At 44.3% G+C, this 14,880-nt stretch overlaps 1 protein-coding gene across 1 annotated transcript in view; it reads right to left on the bottom strand.

The window, feature by feature from the left end:
* Positions 1 to 14,880, bottom strand: part of EXOC4 (exocyst complex component 4) — a 351,460-nt gene that overhangs the window by 282,085 nt on the left and 54,495 nt on the right. The window contains exon 7 of the mRNA XM_030959908.1: positions 11,405 to 11,582. Coding sequence (XP_030815768.1) covers positions 11,405 to 11,582 — 178 coding nt within the window. The remainder of the gene's footprint in view (positions 1 to 11,404; positions 11,583 to 14,880) is intronic.

The raw sequence follows: 14,880 nt of genomic DNA, 5'->3' as shown, positions 1-14,880 counted from the left end.
AAGAGCTTTCCAAGGAATTTCAATTTCCAAACATTTTCCTCGGAGGTCAACTCCTCTCTCCCATCTGCAGGAATTTGCCGGCATGGATCCCTCAGAGGAGGAATCCTGCAGGGAGGACACGAGGAGTTTTTGGCTTTTTCCTTTCACAGTGGTTTGATGGTGCTGGGAAGGGAACTGATGCCTCAGGTTTAGGTTTTATATTTTCACATTCTGTGCTGCTTTAGTGTGTGGATCTGAGCTTCATATTATGGGATGGTGAGCTCTGTGCACAGAGCAGGGAGACAAAACAATTCCTGCTCCAGCTGGGCACCAAGGACAAATGACCCAAATCTCAGCCCAGGAGCACAAACCCCGTGGGCTGGAGAGAGAAAAACAAGCAGGGTGGGACTGCAGGGGCTAAAGCTGGGATGGGACAATGAACTGCAAGGTGCAAATGGAGCAGAACTGATCCAAGGGAGAGACCCCGGGAGCGCTCGTGCATTTTGGGGCCATTTTGGTTCATCTTGGGTGCAGCCCTGGCTGGGCTCTTGTGCTGCCCAAGGTGCATCCATGGAGGAGATCCTTTCATAAATCCCTGCTTCATTCTGTAACTCTGCCCAGCCTCTGTCCTAGCTCAGATTCTCAAGGCATCAGAACCAGTCATTGCCTTTAAAGGCACTCACACAGGGACAGACTATGAGCTCAGCACATCAAAAGAGAGGTTTATAGTCCTATAAAACATGTCCACAAATGCTGGTGAACTCCTCGTAGCACCTCCTAATTCCAGCTGACAGCAGGGATGAAGGGCAGCAGACACTGACAGAAAACATAGGGGAAAAAATCCACACCAGAGCTAATAAAACTGTTCAAAAATAGTTAAAATAAAAGATACTGCATAAATCTGCAGCAGAATTTCCATTTTTTTCCAATATCATCCCAATATTTATCATCTCCAAGAAGCTGAAGGCTAACAAACCCTGAACAGGGTGGGAATTCTGCATCCTTTGTTTCCAAAACTCACGTTCCTTCTGGAATCACAGAGTCTCATCAGGTGTGATGGTCACTTCACACCCCTCTTAGTCCTTGTCAGAGAATCTTCCACCTTGAGAAAGAAAAGCTTCCAAGTGGCATCACTGGGGAAAAAAAAGCTGGAAAAAATCCTATGTTCTCAAGTTGTATCAATTAAAAAGGATTTAATGATGGCCCAGGGTTCACAAGGCACAGGTTTTGTGCCAACTGCCAAATATCAAAGTTGGGAATGTGTCATTCCCTATCCTGCTTTCCCAACCTTTTCCTCTCAGCCTAACACCCAGCAGAGCTGACTTTGACTTTCACAACTCCACCAAACAGCTTTTTGAAATTATTTCTCTCTCCAAGAATTTGGGCACCTTTTTCAGCACCTTCAGCAGAGTTGAAGTTGCTTTTAACTCACATGGGTTGAGTTACATGAATATTTAGGCACAAACTCTACAAACCCATTTAAAACTATAATCAAACGAAATGTGATGAACAATTAAAAGGAAAATCCACCTTCAATGAAGTTCAGAGCAGCTTGATGCTCCACAGCATGGAAAAAAGATGATGAATTTTTTTTTCCTTGCTCATAAACCAGCAAATATTTCACTAAAGGAGTTAATATTTTTTAAAATTTCCCCCAAAGCCCATTGACCTCCTCTGCAATGAGTGCACAAGTGACTGTGCATTGTTCAAACAAATAATTTCTATTCTGGGCTTGATTTCTTTGAACTTCAGCATAAATGTTGCTGTTTATGAAATGCATTGGATCAACAGCTCCAGGATAACAAGCGTCCAAACAAAAGCTGCTAATGCAGGAGTATGGGAGAAAAAATCTGCTTTGTCACCCTGCTAACAGAATATAAAATCAAATATGGCACAGCTTGGTCAGCAAGGGCCATCCCTGGGAAAGAAAAGAATCCAATGTCTGCAGCCAGCTCAGCTCTGGAGCTCGTCCAGGTACCTGTTACCACATAATTCAGTTACTTTTGAGCAGAGCTCAGCCAGGATCATCCTGTCAAAGAGAAAACACATCAATCTGGGGCATTTCTACCTCATATTCTTTGTTTTTAAAAGGCCAGGATGCCACTGCCATTGCAACTGATTCCATGATATTTCTCTGCAATTCCTGACATGTTTTTTTCACCTTTATCCAGGCCATTTCCACCATCCCAAATTCCAATTGCATCTTCTTAAGAGCTTAACAAAATTACCAATTTATTTGCTGTTTGAAATTGCAAAAAGACTTGAATTTTTTTAGGTAAATTGGAGCAAAGCTATAAAACATTTTAATAGAGAGGAGAGGCGGGACATTACAAACCTTCTTGGAAGGCCAAAATTTAAAAAAATACCTTCCTGCAAAATCAGCTGGTCCCTTCTTAGATCCAGAAAGATGAAACTTTTCCTAGGCCATGAATTTCCCCAGAAATTCTCATGTTCTTAGCAGCACATATTTGCAGAAAACACTGTAACACCCTGCTGGATTTATTCCTGCATGTGCTGAGCTCATGTCAAATAACAGGGGGGGAAGGGAAATGTATCAAGTGACCTACTCTAATTATTTAAATTCCATTTTTAAATATCAGCATTCTGAGGAGTGGAATTCTCCCTCCTCACTGTCTCCTGCTAGAGCCTGAGTGAAGCTGTGTTTGTTTTTTAAAGCTGCAGACAAATCCCTTTTATGACCAATGTTCTCTCAAGGAGATGAGCATTAATGAGCCAAACCAGTCAGGAGTCCAAGGGCAGCAGCTCCACACACTTCAGACCATTTAAAAAGAACCACAAAAACTGTCAGGCCCATTATTGGGAAGATGACCACAAAGCCATTAAATATCTGTGGAGCTACTTTGTGAAAAATAACTGCTGTGGGTTCAAACCATCACCTGGTGAACTTCCCAGAGGCAGCAGCAATTTCAGAGATTGCTCTGGCATCCCAGCCAGGATTTATGGCACATTAACAGCACTCATGCAAAGAGCTGATTTGACTTTCTGAGTACCAACTGTGGCACAAACATGCTTTAAAATGCAAAGGTTCAGACCTGTGCTGAGCCACGCAGCAAAAACCACTTGGGTTTTCCATGAGCAGCTCCAGGGAGCAGCTTCAGCTGGCAGAAAAGCCCTTCCCTTGCCAGGAAAAATCCTTTTCCCTTCCCTTTTCCACGGTGCCTTCCCTCCCTCGCCTGCTCCTGTGCCAGCCCTGCCACAGTTCAGGGACCTGAGCGAGCAGAAAAAGCAGCCAGGAGCAAACCTTTGCCAAATCAACTCCCTAAAATCAGATTCCTGATTTTACAGGAGAATTCTGACAGAGCAAGGAGAACATCTTGGGCTGGGGAGAGGAACAGTGGGATGAAGCACAGCTGGCAGAGATGGGATGGAGCTGAAACCCCTCCACAACTTTATCATCCAGTAACTGAGGCTGCTGTGACGCCTCAGGTTTAGCTTTTGTATCTTTCAGATCCTATGCTGCTTCAGTGTGTGAGTCTGGGTTTCATATTATGGGATGGTGAGCTCTGTGCTGGGAACCAAGGACAAATTGTCACTGTCACATTTTCTGAAAAATCCCTTCACCAGGATTTCTCTCCTGGGAAGCTGAGAAGCCTCAGAGGAAAAGGAAAACAATGTTATCTCATTTGCTTCTCCTGTGTTTTGCTGCTTTGGAATGTGGTTGGAGATTGTTTATCCAACAGGTGATTGTTTCATTGGTTTCATGGGAATTGTTTTGACTCAATGGCCAATCAGTGCCAAGCTGTGTCAGGACTCTGGAAAAAGTCATGAGTTTTCATTATTACCTTTTAGCCCTCTGTAAGTATGCTTTCTGTATTCTTTAGTATAGCATAATATAATATAATATAATAATATAATATAATATAATATAATATAATATAATATAATATAATATAATATAATATAATATAATATAATATAATATAATAATAAATTAGCCTTCTAAGAACATGGAGTCAGATTCATCATTTCCTCCTTCATCCTGGGAACCCAGCAAATCCCACAACAAATGACCCAAATCTCAGCCCAGGAGCACAAACCCCGTGGGCTGCAGAGAGAAAAACAAGCAGGGTGGGACTGCCTGGGCTAAAGCTGGAATGGGACAATGAACTGCAAGGTGCAAATGGAGCAGAACTGATCCCAGGGAGAGACCCCGGGAGCGCTCGTGCATTTTGGGGCCATTTTGGTTCATCTTGGGTGCAGCCCTGGCTGGGCTCTTGTGCTGCACAAGGTGCATCCATGGAGGAGATCCTTTTCATAAATCCCTGCTTTATTCTGGAGCTCTGCCCAGCCTCTGCTCTAGCTCAGAACTGAACTCACCCGGAGTGTGAGTTCATGCCCAAGGGAATCAGGATTTTATGCCATTCATTCCCTTAAAAACCAGACAACTACTCAGATTCTCACAGCAGAGCCCTGAAATTCATCTCCAAATGCTCTCCCAGGACTCCTGGCCAAGTGTGACCCAGCAAATGCTATTTAAATGAAGCTTTTCTGCAAGATCACTCCCCTGCCCAGCTCCAGGCTCAGATGTGAGGCACAAAGTGATTTAATTTTACTGCTCCCTCCCTCAAATGCCATTCCTTTGGATAAGGAAGGATAGGAGGATGGTGGAGCATCCTTAGGAGAGGTTTCTCCAGGCTCAGTGTCTGCTATCCCCAGCTCTGCAGTAGCACAACAGGAGTGTGTGGGCAGAGAGGAGGCTTCAGCTCCTCCTTCCCCAGTTTCCTTATGGTTTCAGCAATGTTTGGGCTGCTAAATGACACCAATTTTGGAAAACACAGGAAAGCATTAGACAGAAAAACCCCCAAAAAAGGAACATATTAATTGTCAGTGTCTTCTCAGCAGACAGCTCACCAGAGAGCCTGCTAAAGAATTATGTCCCAGAGAAAATCTGTGTGGGAGGGAGAAAAATATAGACCCCAAAAAACTGAGAATCATCCACTAAGAATTCACCACTAAGAAAGGAGATCTCTTCCTCGGAGGCAAACAGCTCCAGCCTGAGCTGTTAACTGGTCATGTCACCAACAGGACAAATCACTGGTGGCTTCTGCAGCAGGGTCCTGCAGCATTCCCTGTCACTGCAGGCCCTGCAATGTGCTGGAAGCTCTCCCTGGAGCCTTCCCTGCTCCAGGGGAACATTCCCAGCTCTTCCAGCCTGACATTGGATCCATCTCCTCTCCAAGACATTCACAGGACCCAGGGGCTTCACTTGGAATCTCAGCAAACCATGAAGGGTCTCCCTTCCCTTCTCCTCTCTTTTCTCTCCCCATTTTCCATAAAAATCCCTGGGGATAGATTCTGAGTGTCCCAAATCCCAGAATCCCAGAGCAGTTTGGGTGGGAAGGGACCTCCAAGCTCATTCCAGGGACACCTCCCGTATCCCAGGGTGCCCAGCCTGGCCTTGGCCATTGCAGGGATGCAGGGGCAGCCCCAGCTGCTCTGGCAATCCCAGCCCAGCCAGGAATTCCTCATTGCCAAGATCCCATCCATGCCTGCCCTCTGGCACTGGGAGCCATTCCCTGGGTGCTGTCCCTGCAGGCCTTGGCCCCAGTCCCTCTGCAGCTCTCCTGGAGCCCCTGCAGGCCCTGCAATGTGCTGGAAGCTCTCCCTGGCGCCTTCCCTGCTCCAGGGGAACATTCCCAGCTCTCCCAGGCTGGCTCCAGAGCTGAGTGACTCCAACATTCCTGTATGATCCAGCACAGACACTGAAGTGTCCCAGGAACCCTCAGAATTCCCTCACTCTTTAGCTTGACCCAAGCACTGACACCAGCACGTGGCTCCCAGCTCTCTCCAGCCCAGGCCCTGATCCTGCACTCATGAGGTTTTTCAGGAGGATGTTCCACCCACTCCTGCGCTGAAGAGCTCTGTGGTGGTGTTTGAGGGTCCCCAGGACGAGGGAAGAGATGAGAATCTTGACTCCATGTTTCAGAAGGCTGATTTATTATTTTATGATATATATTATATTCAAAGAAAATGATACCCTAAAACTACACTAAGGAATAGAAGAAAGGATTTCATCAGAAGGCTAGCAAAGAAAAGAAAGGAATGAAAATAAAATCTTGTGATTGCTCACAGCCTTGACACAGCTGGACTGTGATTGGTGATTAAGTAGAAACAATTAACATGCTGGGTAAACAGTTCTCCAAATCACATTCCAAAGTAGCAAAACGTGGAGAAGCTGAAGCTTCCCAGCTTCTCAGGAGAAAAAAATCCTGGCAAAAGGATTTTTCATAAAATATGTCAGTGACAGAACTCAATTAGCTCCACACAAAATGCCAAATTTAAGTTTCAATTTAAACAAATTTCTCCCCTTCTCCCACTGATGGAACAACATGACCAAGGGCCATGCTGGCTGTGAGACAAGGAAATAACTTCAAATGGTGTTTTCCTGAACAAGGCTGCTCTAATATTTTGACAAACTGCTTTTGCTTGTTTGTTTGTTTTCTACCAACTGGAAAAGGTCACTCTGTGTTCGGCGTTACTCCTCCATTCTCAAAGAAGGTCAAAAATATTTTACATCTGTGTGTTTTGTACCTCAGCACCGATCAATGCTGAGCCACCTCTCACACCACACCAGAGTGCCCGGTGCAGTTATTAGGGAGAAATCCAGAAATCCAGCTCCAAAAAGGAGCTGCAGAAAACAACTCTTGCCCCACAAACCCCAATTTGCAGCCCACCACGAGCTCCTGTTATTTGGTGAAGACATGGAGAGATGTAACATGAATTTTCTTTAATTACACATGCAGAGATGCACAATGCACAGGTACAGAACTTTTTCCCTGGGAACTGCACTTGTATGAGGTTGTTCTGCTGTGGTAACTAAATTCCATTCATTGGGATTTGAAGGAATTGCATTCATTGGGATTTGAAGGAATTGCAAAATTTTCATTTGAAGGAATTGCATGCATTGGGATTTGAATGAATTGCGTCACTTGCATTTGAAGTAGCTGCATTCATGGGGATTTGAAGGAATTGCATCACTGGCATATGAAGGAATTGCATCACTTGCATTTGAAGGAATTCCATTCATTAAGATTTAAAGGAATTCCATTTATTGGGATTTGAAGGAATTGCAGCATTGGGATTTGAAGGAATTCCATTCACTGGGATTTGAAGGAATTGAATTCATTGGGATTTCAAGGAATTGTGTCACTTGCATTTGAAGGAATTCCATTCACTGGGATTTGAAGGAATTGCATCATTTGCATTTGAAGGAATTGCATTCATTGGGATTTGAAGGAATTGCATCACTGGCATTTGAAGGAATTGCATCACTTGCATTTGAAGGAATTCCATTCATTAAGATTTAAAGGAATTCCATTCATTGGGATTTGAAGGAATCGAATTCATTGCGATTTGAAGGAATTGCATGCATTGGGATTTGAAGGAATTTAATTCATTGCGATTTGAAGGAATTGCATTCTTTGGGATTTGAAGGAATTGCATCCATTGGGATTTGAAGGAATTGCATCACTTCCCTGAGCCACTGCCACAAGTTTTCAGCCACCCCCATCAGCTTTAAACACTTTTAAAACTGAGTTTTCTGCTCCCTCTGCTGCAAATATAAGATCTCCTCTCCAAAAATTATCCTAACACAGAAAAGCAGGTTAGAGATAATTTAGGCTTTGGGATCAAAGGTTTTCTTACACTCTTAGGTAAAAATATTTTAAGCCACTCCAGTGGAACTAAGGTACAAACACCTACAAGATTTTGAACAAAGAAATGCAGCATTTCCTCCCTTTCATGCCAGTCAATGCTCATCTCTTACCTTAAACCAGCAAGAGATTATGGATCTTAAAGTGCTGCTTTTATGCATTGTAAAAGCTCTTCTGGAAGCTTTTCTGACTCCCCCTGGCACCCAAGAACAATGAGACCTTTCCAAGGGGATTGGTTTTGTTTTTCTTGGCACGCTTTTCCCAGAGATCTTGGTCAGACATTGTCTGCCCAGCACAGAAAGCGCTTTGAGTGCTCACGCCTCCACAGGTTTGAGTTCTAGCAAGGCTGTTCAGCCAATAGAAATCACTCCAAATTTCACCACACACCAGGGCTGAACCCATCCCAGACTCCCACAGAGGACAGGAATATCCAGCCTTGATGTTCTGCTGCACTGAAGGATCAGTCTTGGGAGTGTTCTTACTCCAGGGTTTTGTCTTTCTGGAGCAAAATCTGCAGAACTCCAAGCTCAAAGTTTTTCTGGGCCTCATGGATCACAGGAAGATGGCTGCAGATTCCCCATCCCAAACCTATTCCACATACCCTTAAATTTATTTCTTCTCTTTTATTCTTCCGTTATTTATTCCCACTTCAGTTCTGTGACATTTTCATTGTACAGAAAACCCTTCATGAACCTCTGGCTGGACATTTCCAAGCAAATTTTTGCAAGAACAGTATCTCAAACTGCACCAAGGGAAATTCAGGTTGGGGAGCAGGAAAAAGCTTTTCCAGCAAGGGGGATAAAGTTCTGCAATGGCTGCCCGGGGAGGGGGCGCAGTCACCATCCCTGGGGGTGTTTAACAAGCCTGGATGGGGCACTGGGTGCCAGGGGCTGCCTGAGGGGTTGGGTTGGACTTGATGATCTTGAAGGTCTCTCCCAACCCAGGGATTCTGAGAATTCTGTAAATTCTGTGATGGGAGCTGCAAGTTTGTGGCATAGGGAGAGGTGATGGAGATTCCTTTGATAATAATTCCTCTAGAAAGACAAATCTGTGGGTAAGGAGTTAGTGAAGGGCACTGAAGGCCCATACCTTACATTTATCATATCCAAGTATTTAAAGTCATTGGGATATTTGGGTAAGGAAAAAAACAGCATCACTGCACAGTCAAACAATCCTGCAGAGCAACAGCTACAAACCAGCCCACAACTGAAAAAGTGACTTAGGGCAGGAGGCAGAGAGCGTTTTCCATCACCAGCCCAGAGCTGGAATGACCAGCATAAATCCTTCCACCTCCTGTAAATAATGCCAGGCTCACTTCTTTGACCTCCTATTGTATTTGTTGGGATTCTCGTGGCAGGAAGGAATGATGAATCTGACTCTATGTTCTCTGCAGGCTAATTTATTATTTTATGATACTATATTGTATTAAAAAGTGCTATACTAAATTATACTAAAGAATACAGAAAAGATACTTATAAAAGGTTAAAAAATAATAATGAAAACTCATGATCCTCTTTCCAGAGCCCTGCCACAACTTAATACTCATTAGCCATTGAATAAAAACATTCACACCAAAACTCTAATGAAACAATCACCTGTCAGTAAACAATATCTAAACACATTCCAAAAAAGCAAAACACAAGAAAAGTAAATCAGATCATTATTGTTTTCCTTTTTCTCTGAAGCTTCTCAGCTTCCCAGGAGAAAAATCCTAAGTGAAGGGATTTTTTCCAGAAAATGTGAATGCCACAACCTCCTCTATCACATGGCAGGTGAAGTTCCACATCTGTGCACTATGTATAAAGGTAATCTCCAAATAAATAAATTAAAAAAAATACTAGACATGTGTTTAGTATAACACAAAACATACAACACAGCAAGAATGAGAGAACAGAGATGTGACAGATGAGAGCCCTGCTGCTTGAGACAGCCTCAGATCCCTGGGTGAGAGGCACAGCACCTGAATAAAGCCTAAGCAAGGCACAGCTTTAGTCTCTTGCAGTTAAGAGGAAGAATCAAATAAGAATTTGCTGCAAACACGCCGGCAGCAAGTGTCTGAGCTGCCTAAAGCCAGCCATAATGACAGCAGAAGACAAGCCATTAGAGCTGTGACACTTTATAAGACAGGCATGACATGGTAACACAGAACAAAAATGTCACTTTGAAAGCTGCTGATAAATCACTTGGTAGGCAAAAGGAATCAACCTTTCCAAACACCATAAGGATGAATCCATGGGATTTTTTTTTTGCTGATATTTAAGCTCTTTGGTGTTTTACAATCTGTTGTAAATGTGGCCACTTACCAAAAAAAAAAAAAGATAAATCCCAGCACTGCTGAGTGTTGAGCACGACAGGTATTCTCTGGCATGGTTCTGAAGGGGTTTTGTATTTTTTTTTTATATTTTATAGGGGTTTTTTGTATTATTTTGTATTTGTTACAGCTGCAAGCTGAAACGTGCCCACCTGGGGGATTCTTACCTGTCGGGACCCAGGACATTCCTCTGGCTGCCCTGGGTGATTCCAGACCCTGGCAGGGGGCTCAGAGACCTTGGCACAGAGTCACAAACACCTGTGCCTTTGATTTTAGCCCATGGAAACAATTACCAACTTTGTGTGAAGATGTACAAGCCGCAAGGGTTTGAATAGAATGATAGTGAATTTGTCACAGGGTGAAAAAGTAGAATTTTGGGAATTTAGAATGGGGGTTCAAAAGGCAAGATGGAGGAATCTGGGCATGTTCTGTCCTTCTTCTTCTCCTCCTTGTCCTCCATCTTCTGCTGTGATGGTGACACTTCTGGATTGGTTCTGTCTAACACAGGTGATAGGTGTTGGAAAATTATTGTGAATAGAGTACAGATAGTTTGTAGTATAAAAAGCCAACACCAGGTTCCAGGTTGCAAGGCAAAATGTATTCTATTAGCATCTCTATGGCAGTTGTCTTTTGTCACGTGGGCAATATTTCCTTATCTCTTCCACAGTCACTCCTCCCTCGGGAGGGACATCTGCTGATAACAGCTATTGAATGTCACTGCATGGCTGATAAGAACTACAGCATCCCACTGGGAGATGTGAGCTCAGAGGGAGGAGCCAAGCATTGCTACCTGGATATAATCTGGAGATTCTGGAACACCAGCTCGGCTTCTGCACTGGATTTCCCAGAGGAACAGCAGCTGTCTCTTCCACTGGGATCTCCAGAGGAAGAATACACCCTTCTACAGGATCCCTGCTCCAACAGAACCACCCCTGACACTGCAGGAGGGCTGCAGCCACAATTCCAATGGGAACTGCTGCCAACAGCCTGACCCACAGGGTGTGAGGCTGTGTTCTGACTCTGGCAGTGTTGGTTTAGTTTACTGCATTGTTTATTTTATCTTTTTATTTTCTTCCCTATTAAGTAATTGTTATTTCCTGCTCCCATATCTTTGCCTGAGAGCCCCTTAATTTAAAATTTATAGCAATTCGGAGGGGTGGGGAGGGTTTACATTCTCCATTTCAGGGGAGGCTCCTGCCTTCCTTAGCAGACACCTGGCTTTCCAAACCAAGACACACCACCCCAAGGGCAGGTGCTGTGCCACAACCCAGCCTGCTGGACAGATCTCAGCAGGTCAGAGAAAGAATGTCATAGAGAAGAGAAAATAAACCTTGAAAAGCAGAGCTGAGGAATCTCAACGACTTCTTCGGTCGTGGGGCTGGGAAAAAAGAGAGTCTTAATACCTTGGGGGTCATTTTAACCACAGAAACCCGAGCCTTACCTGCAGGACATCCTGGATCTTCACCCACACGTCCACCATGTCGTAGAGCTTGATGTCCCCGTCGTGCTGGCTGCAGGGGGAGGCCACAGTCTGCTGCAGGTGGCCCAGCACCACGGCGTGCGCGGCGGCCACCGCGTTGAACTTGTCAAAGAGCAGCTCCAGCAGCTCCAGCAGCAACCTGGCAACCACAGGAACAGTTCTGCTCAGCTTCTGGAACCTTCCACGGGCTCGCAGCAGGGCAGGGGGACATGGCACTGTGGTTTCATGTCCTGTTTTGTGACATGCTGATGTCACCTCTCTGCGGGCTCAGGGGACTTATTGTATTTGCAGGGTGCCCCCGGGGCAGGAAGGAATGATGAATCCTGACTCCATGTTCTCAGAAGGCTAATTTATTATTTTATGACACTATATTATATTAAAGAATACTAAATTAAACTATACTAAAGGATACAGACAGAAGACTAAAAGATAATAATGAAAACTCGTGACTCTTTCCAGAGTCCTGACACAGCTTGACTGTGGTTGGTCATTAAGTCAAAACAATTCCCATGAAACCAATGAAACAATCACCTGTTGTTTAAACAATCTCCAACCACATCCCAAAGCAGCCAAACACAGGAGAAGCAAATGAGATAATATTGTTTTCCTTTTCCTCTCAGGCTTCTCAGCTTCCCAGGAGAAGAATCCTGGGCAAAGGGATTTTTCCAGAAAATATGAATGTGACAGGGACTCACTTCAGCTCAGGTTTGGTATCTGAACATTCTTGAGGATTTTTCTCCTCATTCCCTTCCCTATATCAGCATTGCTCATTTGAAAAGTGTCCTGTTTAGGGCTACAGGGAAGACAAAACCCATTAATAACTCCACAGTAATTAAACTGGACTAACATAATATTAGAGCCCATTGTGAGAGCCCGCGCAGGGAGGGAAATAGCCTGCTCTTCCCCCAGAAAAAAGTATGACAATAAAAACTGACCTACCCACAGAACCAGGATAAAAGGAACTCTTTTTGAGTTATTGAATTAATATGGCAGGTTTCAAATGACAGAAAGCTGAAATATGAACATTCATCGCTTGCCATGATTTTACTCCTATTGTATTCCTATATAGCTTATATTGTTTTAGTCCTGTTTGTTATAGCTATAACATCATCTAAGTGCACTGCACTGTACCTGCTCCCATAGCTCCCTACTGCCCAATTATCATAATTAAAGCACCTTCGCAAAGTCCTGAACAGTTTGTGACAAGGCAGCACTGTGGCATTCACATTTTTTGGAAAAATCCCCCTGCCCAGGATTCTTCTCCTGTGAAGCTGAGAAGCCTAAGAGAAGAAGGAAAACAATATTATCTCATTTGCTTCTCCTGTGTTTTACTCCTTTAAAATGTGGTTGGAGATTGTTTAAACAACAGGTGATTGTTTCATTGGTTTCATGGGAATTGTTTTCACTCAATGCCCAATCGGGGCCAAGCTGTGTTGAAACTCTGGAGAGAGCCACAAGTTTTCACTATTATCTTTTTAGCCTTCTGTTAGTATCCTTTCTGTATTCTTTAGTATAGCATAGTATAATATAATATAATATAATTATAATATAATATAATATAATATAATATAATATAATATAATATAATATAATATAATATAATATAATATAATATAATATAATATAATATAATATCATATAATATCATATCATATCATATCATATCATATCATATCATATCATATCATACAATACAATATAATATAATATCATAGAATAATAAAATAACCTTCTAAAAAACATGGAGTTAAATTCATCAATCCTTCCTGCCACGGAGCACCCTGCAAATACAATACAGCACCATCACATTTTTTACTGGTGGAGAACAGCAAAATCCTCCTGGAGCTCCCTGACGTTTAATGAGCAACTCGAGTCCCCACATAACCCCACCAAAACGTGGAGATAACACTTCCCAAATCCATATGTTAGGCACTTGTAGCTCTGACAGACAGGCTCCATCTCATTTCCTGCAGCCGCTTTGGAGCCACCACATGCTCTGAGTCTGCCCAGCAGGAGCTGCGAGCCCCAGGGCAGGGCAGGAGCTGCTGCTGCTCCTTCTGCAGCACCCCCAGCGCTCCCAGGAACAGGGAATGGCACTGGGGACACCCCCAGGATCACCCCTGGGCACCATCCCAGGCTGCTCCAGCCCCAGTGCCCAGCCTGGCCTTGGGCATTGCAGGGATGCAGGGGCAGCCCCAGCTGCTCTGGCAATCCCAGCCCAGCCAGGAATTCCTCATTGCCAAGATGCCATCCATGCCTGCCCTCTGGCAGTGGGAGCCATTCCCTGGGTGCTGTCCCTGCAGGCCTTGGCCCCAGTCCCTCTGCAGCTCTCCTGGAGCCCCTGCAGGCCCTGCAATGTGCTGGAAGCTCTCCCTGGAGCCTTCCCTTCTGCAGGTGAGCACCCCCAGCTCTCCCAGCCTGACGCTGGAATGGGAATTCCAGCGGACCCCTGCTCCCACCTTCCAGACTGACGGACATGAAATCGCCCAGATCCAGAATCCAGGGTCAGCAGCTGCCACCCCAGTGCATTTTCCATTCTCATCACTGTATTCCCACGTCTCCCTGCTTCCACCTTAGCCAGCACCTCTTATTTCCTTTTCCCCAAAAGTCCTATAAATCTGTCAGATCGTTTTTGAAAGAAGGTGACCCAAAAGAGACCCAGGCAACGAGACAAAACTCATCAAATTGCATCAATAAATATTGCAAATATATATATTAATATATATATATAAATGTATATTGCAAATGGCATCAGATGGCCTGGCCTGGATGGGGTTGGAGCAGGGAGTGCCCTGAGCTGAACAGGGACAGGCAGTGACAGGAAAATTTGTCACAGCCACCTCATAACCCCGAGGTGAGGGCAAAAGACACAATATACCATGGATCTGTAGGGAAAAGCACATGGAATCCAAGCACAAGGATTTAGGAGCAGAAGTGTCAATCTCCCATCTCTCCATGGACTGGATTTGTAATGTTTCCTTACCGAAATGTCCCATAAATCTGTCCCTCAAGAAGGCATCCACCCACATCGTTATTCTGAGGTGCAAACTCTTCCAAAACTCAGGAGATCCCCACAGGTTTGTGCAGCAGCACCCAAGGAAACTCAGCACAGCCTCTTCTGGGCCACCTTGTCCTCCACAACCACAGATAAGGATTTCTAAATGTAATTGTGTGACTAATGAGCCACTAATTAAGGATAAGGCAGTGGCAATTCCTATAGTTGAGACTTTCTCCATAAACTTCCTTCAAGCACAGAGATCTAAAAATGTTAGAGAATTTCTCTGAACTTTAAAATTGTTCACTTAAAGCTGAGCTCAGCTAGAATGTGGTGAGATTCAGGCAGAGTTTTCAAAGTTTTCCTCCCCCAGGGACAAGGAGCTACTTGGAACGTGCTCCTGCCCTTCCTGAAGCTCTGAGGATCTGAGAGAGCACCCAGA

The sequence above is a fragment of the Camarhynchus parvulus genome, chromosome 1A, assembly GCF_901933205.1.
Source record: "Camarhynchus parvulus chromosome 1A, STF_HiC, whole genome shotgun sequence".
NCBI classification, from domain to species: Eukaryota; Metazoa; Chordata; class Aves; order Passeriformes; family Thraupidae; genus Camarhynchus; species Camarhynchus parvulus.
Note: the sequence above shows the minus strand (reverse complement) of the source record. Positions and strands in the feature narration are given on the sequence as shown.